A 25,341-nucleotide genomic window follows, 5' to 3' on the forward strand; every position below is an offset into this window, starting at 1 on the left:
GGTTCAAGGCAGCAGTGGCTCTAATGTAGACCTGGCACCACTGTTAAAGTTCTATAGGATTACAGGCTGTCAGTTGTCTCCAAGAGGTTATATCATCATGTCTCATTCTTTTGGCTCAAGGCAAAGAAACCTAAATCAGTGTAAGGTAGATCCCAGCAGTACAGACAGGTTATAAAAAAAAGATTAGCATTATGAACTTCAAGGTGGCTTGTGTATGCAAGGGTAAATAGTTGGGATTTATTTTAATGTTATCACACTGTCATAAAGACAAAAAAAGTGTTTCTGTAATCCAAAAAACTTCTTTCACCAGGCTCTTGTTAAATAACTGCCAAGAATAAGTATAATCAAGGAAACATTTAAAAAAACAAGTGAAACTAGAAATGATTCTGAGTAAGTCTTTCATTAAGATGCAATTCTTTGCATCTGACCTACCTTAATGATTCTAGCATCTCACGGGGAGATTCTCTCCCATTCTCTTCCTGGAACAGGTGAGCTCTGAGCTATCCCCCATGTCACACTTACTGTTAAGGTCAGACCAAGTACATCACCATGAACTCCACCCAGGGAGCCAACACTCACTGCCTTGCATGTTTCAGTGAGATTCCACTTGGAAAGGGAGCCATACTGGGCTCTACCACTCATTAATTTGTGAAGCACATTCAGGTCAGGTAGACGTTTCAAATACCGCATGATATTGCAAACCTCTTCTGGGTTTTGCAGTATAAAAATAAAATTGAAAATTAGTTAGGATAAATATTTATTTTCACATAACATATCTTAATTGTGAAAAACACAATAGTCTATTCACATGTACACATAAACTTTTGTAATAAATTACATCCAAGAAATTGAGTAATTTTGACCAGGAATATGAAATTAGAAGTAAATATAGCACTACATTTGCTTAATATTGTGTGTGATTTCAGAATGTTAAGATTAACATCGGAAAAGCACTTAAATCCACGCAAAACCAGAGTGTTTTAAAATAAAACCACTCTGAAATACTGAACAGAAATACAGAATGCCATTGAATACACTGATTTCTTAATATTCTAAGAGTTGGTCAAGTGAAGCTAATACATTTTGATTGTATACATTATCTGTAACAAAGTCAGCAATATGCTAAAACACCATCAGGCTGCTTTCAGGACAAACCAGTATTGAGCTTCTACACTAACCTTAAAACAATTGGAATCTTACAATTTATCATCAAGTACACAAAACAAAGCATTTAACCTTAATGCATCAGCATTTTTTTCCTAAATTTACATATACAAACATTTAATTAGATGTGAGTCCGTCTTTGTGTCCATTAGATTTTTTTTCTCCATAAAAATGGCTTTTAATGGGCTTTGATAATGCTAAGGTAAATTTAGAACAGTGACCCTAAAAAGTTTGCAGCAAAATGCAATTATTTATGGCTGAAGTATTAAAACATACACACTCAGATACACAAAAACATTGGAATATTTTAAATGTGCTGGATGGAAAAAGTTGTTCATGAACTGTATAGAAAATTAGCGTATTTTGAAAAGCTGGGGAATGTTAGAGCCCTATGGATGAGTTCTTACAAAGATTGCATGACTACAATTCTTATTTTTAGGATTCAAAGTTACAGCATAATACTGAGACTTAGCTTTCATTTTAATAATTTAAAAATTTTTCTTAAAAAATTTAAAAATCAGTGAATTCCAAATAATACAATAAAACTTTAGCTCCACATTCCTATTCATTCAATACCTAATCTCACAGTCTTTTACACAAAAAACCAGCTTGAAGGATCGGGCAGTAACAAAATCCGTTACGAAAAAGGTAATAGCCTTAAAGCCACACTTTACTTTGCAATGTTGTTTTTATCTTTTAATCAATATGTACTTGATGGAATAATGAAGAGCTGTAACAAAACAACAGCAGGATACCCATTTAAGTATTACACACAATCTCTGAAATGAAGAGGTTTGCAGTTGTTATTAGAGAGAAGACAATATAAATATGCCCTTTATCTGGCTGAATTTTAGGCAATAAAGAGGAAGATCATTGGGCAAGTGATAAAACTGCATGGGGAGTATAGTTCATATCCACAGAATTTTCCCTATTGTAAAATAATGGATTGATTAATGACAAAATGCATTTGTTTGGCCTACCATGGCAACATTCATACAATACAAGATAAGATACCGTAATCACAGATTGCATTTTAAGAAATACTGTACCCATGTTTCACATCAAAGGATGTGGTGGTGTTCTTTAGCTAAGGTGAGAAAATGTTTTAATATATAATTTTATATATATATATATATTTATATATATATATATAGGACTATATTCCAGTTACATACAAATTTCAATATTAAATACACTGTATTAAATCAAGGAATGCTTCACAAATACAGAATCTGACCCTGCAATTCACACTGCAAAAGTAATCCATGACATCAAAAGGACAGATTAAGGAGGAAAGGATTATCCTTGTTAGTTTATTCACAGGGTCAGATCAGTTGTTATTTTATAAACTTCTTACTGGTTGCTTGTCCATTTGGGTCTCCTGAAATCATTTACTAGTTAGATGATTTAAAAAAAAAAATTGGAACAGGGTTTTCAAGTTCATCTTGAATCAAGATTATTAAGTATTCTCACACAGAAAAAGTAGCAAAATACAGTACAAACCTATTAACAGGAAAGTTGAATTTGAAAGAAACTTTGCTTCTTACATTTCTGATACAAGTACTGATAAATGGCCAAGATCAGCAACGAACACGAGGATTTTTTTGCATTGGCTACTGCAGACATTTACATTGATACTAGACAAGGTAAACAAGGTGGAATGAGACAAGTATTGCACTACATTACCTGTGCTAATTTGAGATGAAAGACAAAAGTTACAAGGTAAATCATTTATATTTAGTGGCTGTGGCACTCCTTTAATTCGTTTGTAAAAAAATTACTTGAAGAGCAAGTCATAGACAAGTCTCCCGGTCAACACCTTTCCCTGAGTCAGCTTTCTTCTCTTTTCTGATGTCAGCACTAGGAAATGAAAGGGGAAACAAACAAGCAAAAGAGTTATAGTAGCACTATCACATACATATATATATAAAAATAAAAATTATCTACCTGAAAACCAACACTGCACAGATATTTTACTTTATTTTTCATGCTTCATGGCACAAACTGGGAAAGCAAGTGCAAATTTCTGTGCCGAATGGTACAGAAGACAGCCAGCATTTTAGGTAGGTAAAGAACTTAAGATGTACAGAGACAAGTCAGCCAGCATGCAAGCAAAGACAGCCACTTTTTTTTTTCTTTTTTGCCAAATACAACAGTTAATTTACTACATAATGGTAATGGCACAGTTCTCAGACAATACCAGCACATTTGTAAATGAAACAAGAGGTCACAGTAAGTATTTCTTGTCTTTAAAATGTATTCTCTTGTTCACTGTACATTTAGAAGGAATGTTTCTGAACTAGGGTAGTGCAAGCCAATATCCAGCTAATATTTGGCTTTCAGTCTTGATTGGGGAGAACAGAAGTCTGGGGAGGATGGGGAGAGACAATATTCCCCATTTGGAGTTTAATATATACTTCCTCATGTATACATTATAAGGAAATAACTTAAATTTAAAAAAAAAAAAAAAAGCCTGAAAGATTACACAAAAGCTGTATCATTCAGAACTCTGAATCAGAGTTCAAATTTGGATTCAGCTTTTTTTCCCCAGTTAAAAGATGTTGATTTGCCTACAGAAAGCAATATACATGCAAAGCAGATGATTTTTTTGTGTGTGTGAGGGTCCTAATTTACAACCGTGTAAATAAATAAAAAGTCATGTTCTTCCAATGAGTCTCAATCACAGTATGAAAATGGAAAGAGGCTTCCACAACACAGGCAAATCAAGCCTTCAACAAAGAGTGGCAGGGTATCTAAAAAAAAAACCAGATGGTTCTGAGAACAAACCTGTAGCAAGCACATAACCTACCAGGTTTCATGGGAATAATTCCTTAACTAGAATGAATGAGAAATAGGCTGAGTTACACAAGGCTTAAAGAAAGCAAGATCAATTCTCAAATTCTTAAGGCGATTCATGCACAATTCTACAATCATTTGACATTTTTCTTCACATAAAAATTGCTTTAAGGATACAATTCAGTGCAGCCAAAGCTTACTTCTATGCCTATGGCAGCTTCCAGAGGTGTTAATGGAAATAGCTAAAGAATACCAACTTCTGCCACTTCAACTGCCAAATCTGTCACCTTCTGTAGAACAGTGATAGAATTGGGTATGTTACACTTTCTGCACACAAAGGGTATGCAAACAAATTCCAGAGGGGGATGAATTGAAAGTGCAGCGGTACAGCAGGCAGGGAGTTACCTGTGCTTAGTAAAAGCAAACACTGAGGTGTTGTGTGCCTTACAGTCTATAATATTTCCACGTTTTAGGTGCCTCTGTGATACCAGGAAAGTCTTCCTTCTATTTAGGATTCACATCTCTGAGCAGCTCCTGCAGATGTGGGCTTTAATGCCTTGAGAAATTTGAAAAAAAAAGGACAAGTCCAGTCTTTTGCCAGTAAAACACGTCACTGGTGGATCTGTAAAGGAGTTGGAGCTCTCTTCCTCCCTTCCAATCAGGTGGAAAAGGGAAACTCACTCATACCAGCTACAAAGTGACAGATGCTTCTTTCTCCAGTACTTAAAAAGGTCAGCTAACTCTGCCTCCTGTACATGGTCAGATCTCCTGCACATGCTTTGAAATTGCTCTCTGAAGGGCTTAATATTATAACTAAAGACAGAGGAATGTTTCTTTACATGTACCAAAGAGGGCTGTGTTTCAGATAGGTGCCTTGGTGTTCAATTCTGCCAAGAAAGGCACAAAGGCAGACCTTTAGGACCCTAGGAATTTTACTAATGAAAAATGAAGTTTGGAAAATTGTGAAGTTCAGGTGCCTCTATCGCTAGGCAACTTGCCTGAATCTCATATAAGTACCTTTTATAGACACTTAAAAACATTCAGGAGCCTGGGATGTAAGAACTCTCTCACACTATGCTGCTTCACAGAATCAGGGCCAGGGCACATCTTACGATAGAAATTATCCATGCACAGACTGGAAGTCATTTGTTCCTGCCTAAAATCTCTCTTTGTAGATGATCTTAGTTTATAATTGGCCAAGTCAACTCAGCATTAAACCACTATGAATAACTTCCAGATTTTATGCATTCCAGAAATCACCCTATGTTGTTAATTGGTCAATGGCTTGCATAAAAGACATTACACAAAATCATAGTACACTATCATAATTTAATTATCCCCATTTAATAATATTTTGGGATATAAGGAAGCAGACCTGACAGCAGAAAGGGAGTGCTAAACATTATGTAGTTGAACTTCAGAAGGCATCAGTAAAATTTACTTCAAAATGAGATTTTTTCCCCTTTTATGATAAAATGCCCTTCACTGAGGGAATTGTGTAATCTAATACTGTTGGTCTTGATCATTTGCAAAAATTATCCTTCCAACTGCTACCATTCCAAACTTTTTTTCCCTTGGTAATTACCTAGGATTGAATCATATCCTCATGTAATGACACATGCGTTATGGTTTATAACGTTTGTGTAGTTCAATCCCTAATATGACTTAAGATTAAAGTTGCCTACGGCCTTGCTTATCAGAAAGAAAGTCTTTCAGGGTCAAAGCTCTTTGAATCTACTCCTCTCTCAGAATCTGAGACAAGCTAGAGCACATGAAAATGCAGATATCATAGTCTTTAAGGCTGTTCCTTTACAACAGGACACTCATATCTAAAAACAGAAAAATCTTTTCTCCTGAGCCTTTGTTTTCATGAGCAAAGATAAAAGAACAGATTGAAAATGAGATCTTTAGAAAATCAGTTTCTATTTTACTGCAGTGGAAAGGCCAAGTCTCTTATCTAAGCCACAATCTGTGTGGATGCTCTTTGTTCAGAGGGTCAAGTTTACATTATCTATCATACATCAAAGAAAGCAACATCCACCAGGAAAATTACAGCTCTTGTGTACCCAGGGGCTGTGAATGTACCACATCAGGTTCTTCTCTTCCTCTGGGCTTTCACAGCCTGGACAGCAGAGGCACTTGATGTAAGAAAACCCTCCAGTACTTCCTTCTCCTGTACACCACACTGATTTCAGTGACAGGATCCTTTTCAGCCATGTGTAGGGTGGAAGGCAAACAAGCACTACACTATTTTGACTCTCAGTGAAATACCATCAAAATGACCACATTAGCGGGCTGCTCCATGGGTGTCTGAAATTAAGGTTCTCTGGTCATCATCTGCTCAGTCAGGTTTATGCTGTACAGGGAAAGGAACAACACTGAAAGGCAGCATGCCATTTTGGGGTGACAAAATTAAATGTGTATCACTATGAACATTCTCTTACTGCATCTATTCACCTTGAAACAATGGCTAGCTGTTCCAAACAGGAAGCTTTTGGAAAGTATATTTAGAAATGGGCAGAATACAATTCTGTATTTTAAAAAAGATCACTAGGAATAAATTCAGTTTGACATTTAAATACATCTATATGTATAACTACATCTATAGTTTCTATTTTAAATACAGAGTAAATTTCCAAATTTTAATATTTGGGCCTTAAATGAAGGCATTTTACATTCCTATTTGAAATTTCTTTTCATTCTGTCTCCCCAAAAACTACACGAAGTCAACTCATTTGGGTTCCAAGGTGACACCATTTTGAATTGGAAGACACAATCAAGGAAAAGGCTGGGGACAGGGTCTTACCTTTGGGGAATCAGCTTCTAGAGTGATTAGGAAGGGGAGCTTATGACAGAAGTGTGATACAAAACAATTAAATAGAAAATAGTTAAATTTTAAATTTATGGAAGCAGAGGAAAAAATTCTCTTAAAAAATCACACTGTGCTTGGATTTAATATTTTCTTATTCCTGTAGTAACTCTTTAGCACAGATAAAATATTGTGGCTTCATTTTTCTGGACTAAAATCTAAAATTATTTAACTGTTTTGAGTACAAGTGAAGTAGGCAGAAAAATGTAAAGAAATGATGCAATCATAAAATTATTTCACTCCAAATATTATTAGATTGCATTCAGAGTACTGGGTTTTTCATACAGCTATTTCCAGGGCAGTGATGATCACTTCTTTTTCAAGAGGAAAGAACAAAAGCAAGCAGAACAAACACAACAGCTGTTGTGCAATATCCAGGTGGAGGCTGGTGGTTCATTACACAAGCATCAAGCATGCTCAACTTCATTTTCCACTGGAGCATAACTAAGTACCATGCAAATATTTGTGATTTTTGTTTTTAAACAAATAGTGAATTTGTGTTTTGAGCTCAGAATATTACAACTGGACATAAGAAATAAAACTGCAAAATGCTAGAAATCTTTCTAATCCCTAGCAAAATATTCTAATATTGGTTTGACACCAATATATAAAGTATAATGAAGTAAAAAAAAATTAAGACCTTTTAGAAGGAAAGCTTGACTCCTTATCTTTTGCATTCTCTGAGGATATCAACAATGTCTTCCACACAGCAGTTTTTGCCATTTCATCAGAAATGTTTATCACAGATGGGTCATCTCTAGACAAGAATGAAAGTAAATACACAATAAAACAACCAGCAATCAGTCTTGTTACTTATTAACTTAATAAAAGTCCTTGAAAACTGATAGTGATGACAATAATTAAGTGCAATGTAAGTTAAGCAATTATGTTAAACTTCAAAAGTCCTGAACAATTACTTAAATGCTCTCTTACATCCTAGCACTTTTTTAGTATTTTTTTCCTCCAATAGCACTTAATCACAGTAACATCAATAAAATAGATTGTGTCACTCCCAAATAATAAACAAGAGAAATATGAAGAAGTGTGAAATTAAATATTGCCCAAGACCTCACAGCATGATAGTGGCATAGTTGGATTAAACATGAATCCCAAAAGTTCCTACTTATGCTCTGAAACTCCCCCTACTTTTAAAACAATTTTAAAAGCAATCAAAATCCCTAAGAAAATAAAATATTTAAGATACCTAATAAAAATGCCCAAATTAAACAAACTAATCAGTAGCCTTAAGCAGCACTTTGTAGCCATTATGCTCTTTGCTTTACCTGGACTGTTCCAAACATGTATTTATACACTTCAGAATAATAAAGTCTTAAAGGTTTTAAGGGATTGCCTGTACATTATTCCTGACTTCATGGTCACACGCACTTGGTGTTCAGTAAGCCCTCGTAAACTTGCTGTCACATGTTTTGGGGAACCACTTTAACAAGCGGTATCTTGGCTCTTGTTTTTAGCTCTAGGACTGTAACCCTTACAGGACAGAGTCAGGTACTGTCCAGGCAACTCTGCCAACGTCAACACACAATGGAGATTGATAGAGACCACACTGCAAGATAAATTAAGCTACATATTGCTAATACAAATTAGAACAAAAAGGTATGGACAACACAAGAGAAAAAACAGACCATTAGTAGTGTGATGAGTCAAAAGGAATAGGCTGGGATTTTTCAGAGACACAGACACTTATTTGCATTAGGAGTCACTAGGGTAACTTTGTGTTAAAATGTTGGAGAGGAGGCCATTCTGAGATGGTGTTCCTATGAACTCCCATTAATGCAGAGGTTACTGTCACCAGATATTTCAAATCTTTTATTAAGAATTTCTTTCTGAAAACTTTGAATTATATTAATTCTTTATGGGCTGCCAACATGTATTATTACTACCTATAACATAGATGTTCATGTTTTTTGAGTTGTGTCAACCCTGCATTATGCCATATCCACTCTGGACAGCTCTTGATTCACTCATTATCTTACATAATAGGATCTTAATTAGAATGTTTTAGAACATAATACTGTAAGAACCTAGTTTTTCTCCAGTGTGTTCAAAACCATTCCTGGATCCCTGCTTGCATCAGGGTGAATGAAGGTTTGACCTGCTCTGCATCTTCCTTTTGCACTGTGCATGTCAGAAGCCAAACTTGATTGTGAAAAGTCTGATCCTGCAGTCCTGCCCAATGGAAAACTTCCAACTAGTGTGCCTTTTTCCTAGGGAATGTGAGATCATGTGGAAAGACTAGAAAAGGGCTGACTTTGTTCAATGCTGCAGTGTTTGGTTCAGTTCACCTATTTGTACCAGACAAACATCCTCCTGACGTTCAGTGAGCATTAAAAATAAATACTGTGGCACGTTTATTTTATTTAATTGCAACTCACCTAAAAGAGGAAAGGTATATTTTACCTGTAATGTCCTTCTAGTGGTAACTGAACAGTGCCTTCCTCTTCCATTGCTAACATACTTTGCTCTTCCTAGAATGAAGGAGTTTAGACAAGAGACAGGATATGAAACTGTGAAAAGTTAAATTCTTGTATTGTAATCATCTTTCCATTTTCTTTAATATTAAGTATTTATTTGAAGTTCATAGAGTAAGATACTTTTTTTTAAATAGACAACATGTAAAACCTTCTATTTTAAAACATGTATCTTCACTTAATGCTACTTTCCAATGCCAAATAGAGCATTATTTTGTAACAATAAAGAGGAAAATTAGTAACAAGTGTCTGGTGAATTTTAAGTAACATTGATAACAGTATATATGCATGTAAACATTACATGCAAGAATTAGGGAAAATATTTAAGGTTGCACACACAGTTTTAATACTGACAAAGCTTTATTTCTGTGAAAGGCAGTGAAACAAGACACCCAAAATTAGTTTTCGCTTGAAGAGAATTAGGAGACAAATCTACCAAAAACCTTTATGTAAAATAACCACAAATTTAGCAAATCTGTCTTAGCGGGAGGAGAGAAGAATACAACACCTCTCAAGTACCATGACCTGCCTGCAAGAAGAAAGAAAAACAAGTCCTCCACAGGAGGATTCTCAATTTCCACATCCCTTAGGTCAAGATAACCACAGCTAGGAGGTTAACAAGTCTTGGCAGGAATGTAACCATCAAATCCTGCTCTGAATTGTTGCAGTGTGTGTGTGAGCCCAGCAGACACCCAGGGACCTCCACAGCTTTCTTCCCTTTATTAGATGGCTTTGTAACCATTTTCACCAGTGCCTGTCTGAAAGCATGAGCTGGCTCTCCCAAGAAGAGAGTTTATCATTTTCTGGCAGATAACCAAAGCCCCACATGCATCACACACACTGATTGTTGGTAGGAGCTGCAAGAGCCAGTACAACCTTCCAAAACAGTAGAATTTAAGTTCTCTCTGCTTAGAAATTTGTTTCTTTTATGCTTGATTATTACAACTATTTTAAAAGCCATGATTTTTTTTTTCTTCAGATGGGAATGTCCTTTGTTCATTCTTGTCTCAGAAAGACTTAACTGATTAACATCAAAGTGGCATCCAAAGGAGGTCTGTGAGGAGAAGGTATCATATCCACTATAAATGTACAAAGCCCTGGAAAAACATGGCCTAAAAATATAAAAACAACTTAAGTGATGAAATTAGGATCCAATCAAGTAAGTTTCAGATCCTGTCAACTATATTTCTGAATATTCTTGTGGGTAGAATACTTCTATTTTTAAAAGCTGTGTGATAGCAACTCTCCAATTAATTCCTTAGGCTACATGTCAGAAGTTTTTTATTACTAGTTAATTTTGTCATTTCCAGGCTTCACAGCTTCATAAGTTTTTGACAGTTGAACAGTTTTAATAATAGCTCTAAATATTTAGAAATGCCAAAATATGTAAAAATAACCTCTCAAAATAGACAGTGAATGAAATAAAGTAACACCAGTAGATTTTCCCAGTTCTGTTTTCTGATGCCATCCTATCAAGCAAGGGAAGGAAAGTGACATATAACCAAAACATAAGGACAACAAGGAATTCTTTCCAATAACCAGACCCACAAGAAGAGAGCTACCTTGGTTACTTCTGGTTACTCTGAATTGTGATGACAACAGACACGGTGATGAAACAACTCTCTGGTCTGCTTTGATTCAAGGGAGAAAACAATGACTCACATATTTTAATTTCAGCCTGGTAGTTTTACAGGGACATACTAAATAGTAAATAATCATCATGATGCTTATCACATAGGTAAAATCTTTTCCCCAAAACATATTCCGTGACAGTATGTTGAATGTGTCAAGGAAATCAAAGTTAAAGAGTTCTCCAGGTTACAGATGAGGCAGGGAGTTGTCAAAGGCCACAGAAGAATCAATCCTAAAGGCAGAGAAATCTAGTTTGTATAGTTACACCTTCAAATTATTAGCTCATGTCCTATTTCTGCAAATAAACCTACTAATGGGAATCCTCAACACACACATTTCACTGGTCTTGGATCACGTCTCAGAGCATCCCTAAGGATAATTTGCTGATTCATCCATTCACATTGTCTAATTTTTGCAGTACCCTTGTACCACCAAAAGTTTAGGTCTCATGGGTCCTGGGCTTTTGCAGAGGTCCAAGAGCATTGTAGAGGTCATGGGCACAACTGTCCCCACTGACTGCCAGGACTACACAGCATCATCTGCATATTCACCTCCCTCTGCTCACACTGTGGTACTATCCAGAAGTGCTGATGCAGGACACATGAATCCCATTTAAAACACCCCAGCACCCACATAGTCCATCTACTGCTCTTGCAGTTGGTGTTTCACCACTGAGACTTGTCCCTCATTTATCTGGGCCCAGTACTGAGGTTTCCTAACAGCTGACATTGATCAAGTGGCTGATATCAGGGACAAAGGACATGTGTGTCCTTTACACATAAAGTTACTTTATATCCCCACAGTTTTAGATGATACTGAAACAAGCAATTCATGAAGCAACAGCTAGATAAAAATACTACAGAATAGATGCAAAGTTGATTAGAAAGATACAATCAGAAAGATCAGTGTGTCACTGTCAAAATATAGGAACATTCTGAGTGGAAATATATAAGAATCTGTCCTGTATCAAGTTGATAAGAAATTATCTGAAAAGCAGATTCTTTGAAATAAGATGAGGAGTCCAGATCTGAAACAGCCAAGTGGGTGGTAATGGCACAGAGTCAGATTCTGAGCATTTGGTTAAAGGGGTCAGCAGTGTCACTGGCCTTTTTTAATTGTTTCTGCAGTAGCAGAAGGACAGCACTGGCCCAGAGTGTAACTGGGGTACTGCACAGGGTTATGGCACTGCTGAGCAGGAAGGGCACAGAGTGATGCCATGTGCCCTGTGCAAGGCTCACAGGCAGCTGGGACATCCACAGGCCTTAAATTCTGCACTTCTCTCCTCAGCATCTCCTGCAGGGACGAGACCCGGCCCAGTGCAGCATCCAAGAGCCCCAGGCATCTGAGGGCTTTCCAACAGACACGGGTTCATCTCTGCACACCACCTGAGGGGGTCTCAGAAGCAATCCCCAGGAGCACTGTGGATAATATTTTATATGACAGTATGGCACCCTAATAATACATCCCCACCTAAGGCTATCAGACTTGTAACCTTAAAAGCACTTATGCAAAATACGACAATATTACATGTAGATACTGTTAACAAGTCTGCCTGGTGCATGGAATGTGCCTTACTTTCAGAATTTTCTCTGAATGTCTAAAGGAGAAATTGATAAATTGCTACACGCAAAAAAAACTGAAACCATGACTCACCTCTTTCTCAGCATCTTCCAGTTTCTTTTTCTTGCTCTCAGGCATCAGATCATCTAACCAACTGAGCTCCCGCTTGGTAAAAAAGAAATCCATGAGTTTTCGGACAAATACCAAAGCCAGGACCTGCAAAGAATTAGCAAATTAAGCAAGTAAAACAGACAAATACACTTGTAGAGGAATAGTTTCAAAAGTGATCAGTTTGCAGCTAGAATTTTATCCTTTAATTTGAATAAGCCAACAGCTGCTATTCCTTTGCTCAAATGAAGTATGGCTTGAAGCATTTAACCATCACTGAGGTCAGTAAATATCTTCAATTTTCTATTAGTGAAATAATCAGAGAGAAATCACTTAAGCAGCAGACCCCCTTTACTTCTACCAAGACACAGAACTGTTAAGCTCCTCAGTGCAATGAACAGTCTTCCTTAATAGGTGAATGTTCTTTCTGTCAAATTTTTCCTTCCTTAATACATTATAAATTATCCTTGAACAAAGAATCAAAGCAGCATTATAATTACCGGCCCCAAATTATTTTTTCTTCAATAATAATAACAACCCACAAGTGAAAAGGGATTTTTAGAGAAAATAAATTCATACCATCATAGGAAAGACAATGGCAGCTCTTGCAACAAGATTGAGTACTACTCCTTAAATAAAAAATATCAAATAAATTTAGTGTTTTTACTGCAAGAGAAGAATTTTCCCTAAAAGAATATAAACTGGGATATCCATAAATAGGACTCAAAATAGAGGTTAAATGTCGAATTTTTCCTTCCTTAATACATTATAAATTATCCTTGAACAAAGAATCAAAGCAGCATTATAATTACCGGCCCCAAATTATTTTTTCTTCAATAATAATAACAACCCACAAGTGAAAAGGGATTTTTAGAGAAAATAAATTCATACCATCATAGGAAAGACAATGGCAGCTCTTGAAACCTTTATAATCCAGAGAAGCACAAGACAACTCAGCTGAATTATAGTGAAGAGATGGACCTTTCTAAGAGGAACATGCCTCAGATAAATAAAATCTGGCTGATGCTTTGCAGGCATCCAGAATAACTTTATCCTGTCAAAAAGCTGAAAGAGAAAAATTTAAAAGTTTGGATCAAAATGAGGTGTAGGATCATCTTTGCTGGCATTCACACACTGCCTAAGAGATCCTGAATATCCAAAGAATCTGGCTTGTTATTCTAAAAGCAAAACTACATAATTTCAGCAGCACAGAAGAGACTACCTCAGTTACAATCATAAGTCTTTAATCTATACTAGTCCAGCAGTGGCAAGGGACTCATCTTCTCACCCACTGAGCCTCCAGAGTAAGAATGAGTTATTTAAGCAAAGTTTGATTACTTGGTTACTCACAGTTCAGTTCCTTTCCATTTTAACACACTGTCTCCCTAGATTGTATTGCAGATGTGCTGAGACATTGAATTCTGCTGAGTTACATTCTGTATGGTCATACTGCAGGAAATACCCTGTTCATACTACATTGTATGTTACACACAAAGAAGGTGGTTGCTTTAAAATAATACTTCTAATCATGAACTGCTAATGTTAGGCAAAGCTGGACTTCAGAGTGGTCATGAATCAATTGTGAATCAAACTGAATGGAAGCTGGTTGATCCTGTTGGGCATATGCACTATCACACTGCTTTCCTAATTCATCCTAGACTCATTTTTCAACAACTGAGCTCTGCCTCCTTGAGCATAGAAAAAGCTGCTCATGGAGGGACCTCCTCAGTCTTTTATTTCCTGTGAATGAACAGGAAATTTTCTTTTACTTCACCAGACACTTTATCCCAGGCTGTTTTCTTCTCCATATTTCACTTTATTCACAAAACCAGAAACAGAAAAGGAAAAAAAAAAAAAAAAAGGAATGCCAGAAAGCTGACTGCCAGGCTGCTAGGAATGTATGTGAGAGGTTCCTGTTTTTCAGGCCTATTTGGCTCCATACTGACCTGAGACACTTGTATCATGGCACAGTAATGATGGTGATACACCAATTCTCCCTGCATGGATGAGTTATGCTATATTCACACAGCCTTCAGCAATGTCAAGTTTTGGAAATTTTTATTGAGCATGTGCAAACTGCATTTTTTTAAAGTCTTATAATTTGGCCAGATTTGAGCAGATTTCTTTTTCACAGAAACAGCAAAAAGCACATCCTCCCACAAAAGCCATCTTATCAAATCTCCATTCCTTGTCCCAGCATGGAGGAGGGAGATAAGGAGGGGGATGCTATCACTTTTCCAAGTAAAGATAGCCAGATTTCAGCATGCCTTAAAAACACTCCTCAATAGTGTACTTTCTCATACCCCTGTTCTGAGAAACAGCTGAACCATATTAAATTGAAATTATTTAAACCTCAGTAAAAGCCAAACTACACTTCTGAGAATATCAACCCAAAGGATAAGAGCTAGGCAGCCAAACTACACTTCTTAGAATATCAACCCAAATGATAAGAGATAGGCAAAGTTATAAAAGAAGAGTCTCTGAATAGAGACCACCAGTCCAAAAAAAAAAAAAAAAAAATGTTCCCAGCTTTGCCTACAAATGGAGGTAACTTGCAACCAAATATAATGAAAGAAACAATCAGACGTTTTCTTTGCTTTTTGTGTTTGACCTTTTTCACAGTACAACTTGTATTTTCACCATGTAGTTTTTCTTTCTCAATTGTCTTGGAAGGTGTGTCAATGCCTCCTGGGCTAAAGGATTTGACACTGTGCCATTTAATGCTGCAGAAATAGTACAGAGGATCCCATTACCAACCCCAGCCCGAATGCTGGAATGCCTGGTTTCTGCCACCTGCCTAAGGCCACTGCAGGAATCCTGCCCTTCCACTAGAATTGACCCTTCATCCCTGAAGTACTGTGGCTTGGAACAGTTCCCCCCTCCCTGTCTGGAGTGTTTATTTGCACGGGGAAGACCTTCGAAATTTCACTTATGTTAGTTTTAGGGCAAGTTAGCCTTAAAGGCAAAGTTCAAGATCAAGTGTGGCCCTGCAAAGGAACTTGGAAGCTGAAAAGGCAGCATGCAAGCAAGTGAATGGGGAGGCAGCAGAGAGGGAAGAGCCCCTGACAGTTATTACTCAGTTTTTAGGCTCAGGCAAAATTCCCTTGATAACAAGAGAGAACAGAAAAATCAACACCCAAAAAATAGGAAAAAAAGTGGAGCACATTACCTAAAGGGAATACTCTATTTAGAGAGAACCCATTTTCCTTTTTAAATGAGTCATTTTCAAAAATTTAAGGTTGGCAACATTCCTTTAAGATTATACACAAAAGATAATACAATAATACAGTAAGAACAGCTATATTTTTTATAGAAAGCATCATCAATAACACACTCATCATAAATCCATTTTACCTGAATTCCCTTTAGAGATGAAGCACCCATATAAAGAAACACTCCATAAAGCACTGGCATAGGAATAAACTGCACAAACAAGCAGAGAAAGGGAAGAGCATATTAAATACTACTTAACAATTTTAAATGCTTCTAGAAAGACATTCAAAACAGTTGAAATACAAAGTGCCATATGCCTGCATTAATCAGACAAGTTGTAAATTCAGAGTCACTCAATTATAAATTAATAATGTTTCTCAGAGTATAAAGCAAGAGAAGAATCTGGCTCTGTAGTTTTATTTTCCTCTCATGGCCAGTTATTACAATATACTTTATTCCCTATTAATAAAATTAACTAAACTACACAAAAACATGTATATCTTAATTTATACTTAAATTCTTTACTTAAAAGACTGCTCAGAAAAATTTTGGAGAGACACAAAATATTTCTTACTGCTAGAAGAAATATTTTGTGCTGAAAGCATTTAAAAATGGGTGAAAGAGTCTATGGAATGATTTTGTGAGAGACTATTGTAAATGCTCATGTTCTCAGCATACACTACATAGGTAGAGGAGTATGTCCATAGATAAGTATCTGTTAGAAATACTAAATACACAAAATGCATGTTCTGTGTGTTTTCAAAGTGAAGGCTTTATGATATACTTAATAAAATACTGCTGGGAAGTACAATTTCTAAGGGCTTACTACCTCCACTGTGACAACAGGCAAGGCTGAATTCTGGTTTTACTAAAGCCAGTGCCAAAACTCTCACTGATTTCATAGAGGCCAGATAGTTCTTTAAAAAGTATTAAGTGTACACATGGCATTCTATATGCATGTAACTAGACACCCATTTTCAGGACACTGGTGAGCTGTGTTGAATATGCAGGAAGCATGAGGTAATTTTCATGTTCATTTCCAAGAAATGAACCATAGAACTTCTCTTGCAACTGTAAAAGTATTTTTAAATTACTCAAAAATCATAAATTTTTTAAAATTTTCTAAAAAACTTTTATATTGGTGTAACGAGACTGTTTCATGATTAATTTGCCATGGGCCCAAAGTATTGACAAAGTGTTAATCATCTACTACAGCTCAGTGGCAGAATTCCCTCTGACTTCAGTCAGGCCAGATTTTCATTACAAGGTTTTTGTTTACAAAATGCTAGAAGTCCCATGGCACTTTATTAAGCAAAATTAGAATTCCCCTTTAGACTCTCATTGTGTAACATTATGTTAGTTAGTAATGTGCCTGGAAAGAGCATTCATTAAATAATGCAGTAACAACAGTGACATGTTCATTGAGATATTCCTTAATGCTCCCTTACTTCCCCAAATTACCTTCAGAATACTTGTCAAAAAGACAGATGAGCCCATAAGGATAAAAATCATGAGCCCTGTGACTCTTTGCTCCCGGATTCCAAGAAATTTTGGCTGCTCCCCTGGAGCGGAGCACTCTGATTCCAGTTTGAGGCTGTTCACATGGGAAATAGAGAGGACAGTGGCTGCAACAAACCACGGCAATCCCATAATAGAGCACACACCAAGCATCACTGCCACCATGAGAAGGTCGAGGTGGTATCCACATCCTTTCTGTTAAAAAAAGTAAGGACAGAAAGAAGATGTAAAATGACATCTGAATTAAGGAGAACACTCCTGGCAGGCATTCCTAATGAACAGCTAGAGACAATTAAACATTTGTGACTCGTAGGAAAAACACAGCTTCCTTCTGTGTGTTATCCAGGTTGGGTCAGTAGTGATGGCAGACTGGTTACCTAAGGGGAATTCGCACTAGTTCACACTCAATGCTCAGTGTTACTGGGCTCTTTCCAGTTACAAGTCAAGTGTATCACAAATCCACTCTACAGTGGACACCAAACAGCTTTCCTGTTTATAAAATGGATGCGGGTAAGACACTGGAAAATACATATATTTTCCATTTTAACTAAGTCTCTTCTGTGGATAACAGTAAGCAGAACATCCAGCTGCACTGCCAACTTCCCACGGCACTAATCTTAGTGGGCCCTCCATCCATCCATTCAGACACAGGACTTGGAAAAATATGTCTTTTTATTGGTCCCTACACAAAAATTTCTAACATTTGCAGTCAGCTTATGATAGAAAGGGCCATAAAACCACACTGATCCTTTTAAAGTTTTTTAAGATAGTAAGCACATGATAGTAATACATTTTCACTAATGTACTTTCAATCTTAGATAAGACATCTAGAAATTAAGATACATTAAATTAAAATATAAAATCAGGAACTGGTTTATTGGTGTCCTTACTCAAACATAGCATTGTAATATCCACATGAAAAGTCAGTACAAAACCTTTGGGTTTGGATCATCTCTGCAGTAGTCAAATACTACAGGTGGATGGATAATGGATTGCTTTTGTAGTACTGCATAAAACCCTTTGGTCAAATCTGAGATAAATTTAAAAACCTGCAATTACAAACTTCGCTTGAAAAAGATAAATGATCAATGCATCAAGCTTGATTCTACAGATATCTGCTACCATAGCTGAGTGGGATCTTTCATTTCAATTTTAGCACGTGTCCAGGACCTCCTCACAGCTGCAAGCAGCAGCTCGAGCTATTTTCCTTTAAAAAGTCAGGTAGTTAGCCACAAAACTTTGCAATATGGCAACAAATCCAGTGTCATGGTCTGATGAAACAGTGATGTTCATGCAGACAATGTGAATATGTTGAACCATAATTTTGCCTGTAAACCCATGCAAATGCCTTTTGACATAAAAAAAGTAACTAAACTAAACTTGGAAGGGTTTGCTACAGAGACTGCCAAAAGCTGAAATGTGCACTATCCAGAATTTGCTATGGGAAGTATAAAAAAAGAGGGGAAAACGAGTTGGAAGCAAACAAATCATTTCTTTATGAAGACAACTTTTACTTCTAAAACGGGAAGCGTCTGGGTTTATGAAAATGTAAGCCACATATCAAAATGAAAATGCCATCTTATTTGCTTACATTATTTTAAAAGGGGGGAAAAGTTAAGAAAATGAAGAGAATCAACTCTAGCAACCTTCCCTCACTCCCCAAAAGTGCTTATGAGCCTTATCTCCAAGACACATCTTGACAAAACTCAAGAGATGTGTCAAACACAGATATTAGTTACAGGCACAATGCACTCAAAGAAAGAGTTTAATTCTAAATCCTAACAGAGACACCTTTTTTTACCTTCTGACACATTTATGAGGAATGTATCTGCTAATGCATACAGAATCCGAGAGCATTTCCTCACATTCATACATGATCTGAGGAACCTGACATATGGGAAGAAAAGGAAGCATAGCAACAGGTGATGCTACACCAGACCCCAGCAAAACTAAAACGCAGCAAGACAAGGGGGCAGCCAGGAGGACCATCTGACTCCCAGATGCCAGTGCTGAAAAAACACATTCCAAAGCTTGGCAGCAAATTCCTGCATCTGTCAAGTTAACCACATGCAATGCTATGGATTGACATGAAGAGCCAGGCTGACAAAGAGGGCAAAAAAAGAACATATCAAATGTCACAATCATCCAAGAAGAGGCAATGCAAAGTGAAGGTTGCAAATGCATTTGCTAAAGCAACTTGGGATTGGATTGCTGCTTATTAAAAGTATGTCAAAAAAAAGCCTAAGCTTGCTGCATATACATGTACAGAAACCTGCTGCTAGATTTTGCCCAACAGTTTTTCAGAGGGGTGATGTCCCTTTTTCTCTCTCCATCTGTAGGCAACTAAAGTGTTAGAGAACAGAGCAGGAAGTTGTCCTATGTTGTTTTAAGAACCCATTGTGCCTCTAAGGCTCAGTTTTATTCTTCTCCCTTCTTTAAGATAGGAAGGGCATTAAAAAAAAAAAAGGATGGGTAGAACCACAGAGAAGGATGAAGAGAGGGAAGAATGCTGATATTACAAAATAACCCCTGAGTAGTTTTTAAAAATCTAATACAGTAGGACAAGACTGTCAATACCTGAAGAGGCAATTAATATTATGGTATTTAAGATTATTAACTTGAAGCATTTTTTTTATTTAAGTGAATGAATCATACTTCCAATAAAGCACAGAAGATAGCACTTTCTTAATTCAGAATCTGTATTCCCAATTACATTCATAAAGTCTTCTGTAAGGCAGTGGATCACTGACACAGGGCACAGGTACTACACAGACCAACAAAGAAAGAAACCATAAAAGTTTAAAGGGGTTCTATATAACATAACAAACTAGCATACTCAAGTAGATGGGTGCACATTACATAATGTGAAGCAGAAAACAACAGTGAAAAGTATCAATTTTGACTGAATACCTTTAGTTTATGTTCTTTTCTATTGATAATGACAGCTGTGATCTGCTGGTCCATAAAGATAAGGATAGTACAAAGCAGGGCTGGAATTACAGCAGCTATCACTGTCCACCACGGATTAGGCCCCAAAGGAGTAATAAACCAGCCACGATCATCTCTGGTGGGCTATAAAAACAGTCAGGCATGGCCAGTCAGAAGTGTAAGGATTATTTACATTTCAACTTCACAAGAATACATACAAAACATTACTAGGATATGATTTCCTTTAAAACCGAACTATGTAAGAGCACTAAAGAAATGCTAAACTTCCTACGATGCCAAACCAAGAAATTACATATAATAAAATCATCTGGAATATTACAGACTTGGTTGCACTTTATACAGTAAACCCAGAATTTGGAAGAAGCCCCAGAACATTACAGTAGTCTAGGATTTGGGTGATTGGAGCCTTGTTAATCTCTGCAGAGATGACATTAGGATGCATGAAGGGGCCTGATGGGAGAGGTTCGCTTACATGATTCATAAATCAGGGAGGCTGCCTAATACCTTGTGAACACAAAAATTTTAAAATAGTATCACTACTCCCTGATGATAATAAAAAAGTATAAACCCATTATAGTGGATTATTTTGCAAAATGATAATGCAGTGTAATTTATCAACAACTGACCTTAAAAGCATTTGGAACCTGAAGTTTTGGTGATGGAATTCCAATGGCATAGTCAATTAAAACCATGGACAAAATAGTGAGAAAGACAGCAAAATCGCTGACAACAGATCGTACCTACAATTATTGAGAGAAATTACAATTTTAACTAAAACATTCACGTACAATTTAAGACTTTTCTTCACTGTTTTAAGACATTTTTCGCTTACAGCTAAAACCATGATTATTCTAATACAAGTTTCCAGCAGAGGAAAGATGCACTGTCTACTTCACCAGCAGTTAACTGAGTTTGCAATGCAGATGAAATTCATACTTAGACATGACTAATGACAACTTTTAAATTGAAATAATGGCACACACCTTTGTTGGGAAGTATCGGCTAGTTTTGAACTGCTTCAGTGTAGATGAGAGCGTTACTGTAGAAAAGAACAAGATGACAGACCAGAAGAGGACATCTGGAACATAAGGGCCGTGATGACCACAGGCTCTTCCAACAAACTCACCATGAAACTTTTTACATTCCTATCAGGGAGAGAAAATAGTATTGTTCTAAAAAATACCCATGCTTACACAAATATTTTCTTTCCTAAATTGCAAGCAAATTGTATTACTAGTAATAGTAAAACCATTTTTAGATATTTATTCTTTTAAAACTTAAAACTCACTACATTTGTATCTAGTCTGCATGGAAAATTCTGAAAGGAATCTTTTTTTTAGCCATATTAAATTACGAATTTACTAAAGCATACCATAAATAAAGTCATTAATACAAAACCAGATTTATTTCAAATTCAACAAGTATGCTGATTTATTTTCTGTGTACAAATACAGATTAACACTTACTAAGACTCTCCAAGTGTGGAAAGCAAATTTCAAAAGCCACCAAGAGAAAGGCTGCTCCTGGTGCATTCTCAAGAACTGCTCTTTTGTTTTAACTTCACAGGCCCAGCAATTGAAGAAAAAGCTGAGGATTTGTGGCCTAAGAGGAGCCAAATACATTTAATACCACACGGGGGCAGCACATCCCGCAAATTGTCTTCCTCTAAAAAAAAGGTCTGATAAAATGCCGGAAAACCCAAAATCTGTAACATCAATTATATTTAATGTAATTTATGATCAATATGCAGATACATTATAAAGCATTTCCAGTACTTCTCCACTACCATCCTTAGTTGTCTAAAATCATAAAGACTACCTCTAGAAATGTGAGCTATCAGCTCTGGACTCACAATCCTTTCCTTCTCCTTCCCAATCCCTCCACACTTACTAAGAAAAATGAAATGCAGTACCCAGAATCAGGGATTCCAGGCAGAAATATCCTGCCAGATCAGGATATTTTAGTATTAAATCAAGTGTGTCACTGGCTCATCAGACTTGCTGCACAATAACGTTATGGGAAACTTCGGCTTTGAGCAAAGATTGTCATAGAAGAAAACCACAACTGCAATTTGTGAGACAAAGGAGCACAAAACTTTTTATGCTGGTACAGCAGTAAACTTGGGATGAAGTTCATCACATGCTTCCTGAAGAGAATTTTGTCACCATCAAAATCCTCTTCACACTGGGTCCAAAATCCTCTTCACACTTGGCTCAAAATCCTTTGCTCACACTTGGTTTGTCTTGATAGCAAAAAATAATTGTTGGGTTTTAAGAGAGAATGAGAATCCAGATCTTCAGAAACTTGAAACATTTCAACTAGACACAAGAAATACATGAAGATATGAGCAGTAAAAGAGACATAATGGGGTGAGTCTGACCAAATATTTACAGACAGCAATGTCTAATATCTTACAGCAGTTCTCTAGAACAGAAGTTTCTTGATGATTCTTGCAAGAAATAATGACATGAAAGTATAAAAAAATTCAGTTATTTCTTTGACAACTATAGGGACTCATGGGAAAAGTTGGTCAGTTATACTGCTACCTATGTAAACTCGAGTTTTGGTAACAAGCTTTCATAGAAGTTTTTAAGGGTTTTATATAATGCAGCCAGTCTTTTACATTTATAGTTAAAACAAAATCTGTTATTTTAAATCTCCTCAGCTGCAAATGTACTCTGAAAAACACTGTCAGAGATCTGAGAAAGTGAGAGGAGGAGTCTGCCCCTGCACAGATGCTCTCAGAGTGTGCTGCAATTTTGAGAATATTCATTCTGGACTGCTGGAATCCCTCAGGCCAGCAGTTCTCAACTTTCTTTCTGCTGTTGCCACACCAACAGAGTTGAGGAGCAGTCCCTGCTCAGAGCAAGGCATGGAAGCAAGACAGAGCAGCCGTGGAAGACAGCTCTTACTTAACACAAGCTTTTCTGCATTCCTGCCTTTGAAAAAAAAAGAACAGTATCTTCTGGAGACAGTCCACTAGATTGGCCTTTAAGTGTTCAATTTGATTATGCCTACAATTTGGTTAATTCAGTTACATCCCTTCAGTCTGGTGTCTTTTGCACTCAATTCTCTTTGACTGTGTAATGAAATGATCCATTTGCAAGAAAAAGCGGTGGCCCAATCTCAACATGACACTTTAACCAAGTTGTAAATGTCGCTTTGAAGAAGGCAAACTTGAATTATATAAATCCTTTAAACATAGAAAAGTGTACTGTTTAGAAACTAGTTACACATTCATGCAAGCCCCACTAAACTGTAGCTTTATCCCCTTCCTCCCCTGGGAAAAAAAATTACAGAACTTAGGTAAGAAAAAAGTGATCACTGAAGAGAAAATGCTACAAAATTTCTCCCCTTCCTCTTTTTTATAGCCTGAATATGCTTTTGACTCTTTCTAAACAAGGGAACTTTGGTTTTGCCATCTGGCAGAATTTAGGACAAATTCATTGTCATTTGACATGTTTGACTCAATCTCAGCCAAGCTCTTGTGCTAGTGTGTCAAGAAGGTTCCAAAGCAGGGCATAAAATGCACACATTTGCTTTTACGTGTACTATCAGAGGCTGCAAAAAGCTTACAAAAGGAGATAATGCTATAAAGTCCATGTTAATTTTTGTTAAGCATATTTTATTATTTATTTGAACAAATACGATCAGAAAAAATTGTATTCTTTACAATATATTTGCTGCAGTAAGATAGACAAAATTATTTATGTCTATGCCTTTATTTATTAAGTTCCAAAATTTACTTACTGACACAGTTAGGTTCCCCCATGGCACGTCAGATGCAGATATATTGTAGTCCTGCCAGTATTGTAAGGTTTTATTGCTAGGATGTTCTGGTTCCACACAATTGCATCTGAAAAGACAATTTTTTTTTTCCTTAATAATAAAAGATATATCCGATATTAATCCAAATTATCAACTTTATGATACATTTAAATTATGCTCTACATTGACAGATAATTTTAGTTCAAATGAATTCAGTAAATGCATGCTTTGAAGCAGTTTGTAGTTCAGTAGCTAGTGCTATTACTAATTTGCTGTGAGGTGCATATGCATATATAGTACGTAACGTGACATATTCAAACCACTGATCACAGTAAGTTTTACCACCTATTTTCTTCCTTGTCTATTGATACTTCTGAGCACAGTTTGTAATACTGAGAATGTGCCAGTCCTGTTCCATCCTCTTATACCTAAAACTTCTCTACAATAGATGCTATGTACAGTTCCAGGCTGATACATTTTCTCAGATAAACTCTCTGTATCCTCTTTCTTTCCCAGATGGAGAAGTGCCTTTGCATGCAAAACTTCCCAACTACCCAGTCAACTGTCAGGGCTCTGAGTGTCAGGATCACCAGCACCAAAGGCTCTCTGAACTCCCTGTCCCTTGTTCCTCCTTTCCCCACAGCTGCTGTAAAAGCACAGTTTTCATTTCAAATTGTGTATTTAACATGCAAAATGTGACAAGGCAGTGTGGGAGGACAATACTGCAAATAGGTAACTTAAAATCAAAATTAAGTCTTCAAAGACTCTGAAGCAATTGTGGGAGGCTTTTTCTTTGACAAAGCCTTCAAAATATCCAGGATACTCTGTAGGATCCAACATGTCAAGTGCGCTTTGCAATACGCTTTAAATTAATCCTACTTTAATAATCTATAGCACCATCTAGCCTGCTAGTATTTTAATGTACTTATGATGACTTTAAATAAATTGTGTACTCTCTGATAAAGTTTTCAGGAGTAGCTGGGGACAGGATGACATCTGACTATTGCATGCAGAGTCACTGAGCATAAATTGCATTACAGCTGTAGCAGAGTATCAGTTTATTCACTTACCTACACCATCTATTTTCTATGTGGTTGTTTATCTTTCCACAAAATGACAATACTCATCTAGATTTGTATGATTTTCTATAAAGGAAATTCTACCATCTACATCGTGAGGACATAACACTGACATTTTATTTCAATTACAATACTATACATGTGACAACAGCTGCATTTAATATATAGATAGGGGAAGAAGCAGGGTGTTTTTCAG

General features: G+C 36.6%; 1 protein-coding gene and 1 long non-coding RNA gene across 12 annotated transcripts in view; one reads left to right on the forward strand and one right to left on the reverse strand.

Moving 5' to 3' along the window:
* Positions 1-740: 740 nt before the first annotated feature.
* Positions 741-25,341, reverse strand: part of SLC4A10 (solute carrier family 4 member 10) — a 125,749-nt gene continuing 101,148 nt past the window's right edge. For 3 of the 10 annotated variants that reach the window (XM_017726578.1, XM_017726539.1, XM_008644742.2), the window contains exons 15-25: positions 24,049-24,154; positions 21,282-21,443; positions 20,925-21,038; positions 20,260-20,421; positions 17,293-17,544; positions 15,973-16,041; positions 13,510-13,683; positions 12,604-12,726; positions 9,248-9,315; positions 7,470-7,586; positions 741-3,024 (exon numbers count right to left, since the gene is read on the reverse strand). In XM_017726578.1, the coding sequence (XP_017582067.1) occupies positions 2,958-3,024; positions 7,470-7,586; positions 9,248-9,315; positions 12,604-12,726; positions 13,510-13,683; positions 15,973-16,041; positions 17,293-17,544; positions 20,260-20,421; positions 20,925-21,038; positions 21,282-21,443; positions 24,049-24,154 (1,414 nt within the window). In that variant the 3' untranslated portion in view covers positions 741-2,957. Of the gene's footprint in view, positions 3,025-3,951; positions 4,000-4,365; positions 4,517-6,766; positions 6,806-7,462; positions 7,587-9,247; positions 9,316-12,603; positions 12,727-13,509; positions 13,684-15,972; positions 16,042-17,292; positions 17,545-20,259; positions 20,422-20,924; positions 21,039-21,281; positions 21,444-24,048; positions 24,155-25,341 lie in introns of those variants that run through there. The other 7 variants (XR_001859458.1, XR_001859459.1, XR_001859461.1 and 4 more) reach the window with 7 other exon arrangements.
* The window catches only part of LOC108444780, a 16,250-nt gene continuing 15,070 nt past the window's right edge, over positions 24,162-25,341 (forward strand). For both annotated transcript variants that reach the window (XR_001859464.1, XR_001859463.1), the window contains exon 1: positions 24,162-25,341. This exon is cut by the window's right edge and continues 9,084 nt beyond it. This is a non-coding gene — a long non-coding RNA (uncharacterized LOC108444780).

This window comes from Corvus brachyrhynchos, unplaced genomic scaffold (genome assembly GCF_000691975.1).
Source record: "Corvus brachyrhynchos isolate BGI_N302 unplaced genomic scaffold, ASM69197v1 scaffold490, whole genome shotgun sequence".
In the NCBI taxonomy this organism is placed as follows: domain Eukaryota; kingdom Metazoa; phylum Chordata; class Aves; order Passeriformes; family Corvidae; genus Corvus; species Corvus brachyrhynchos.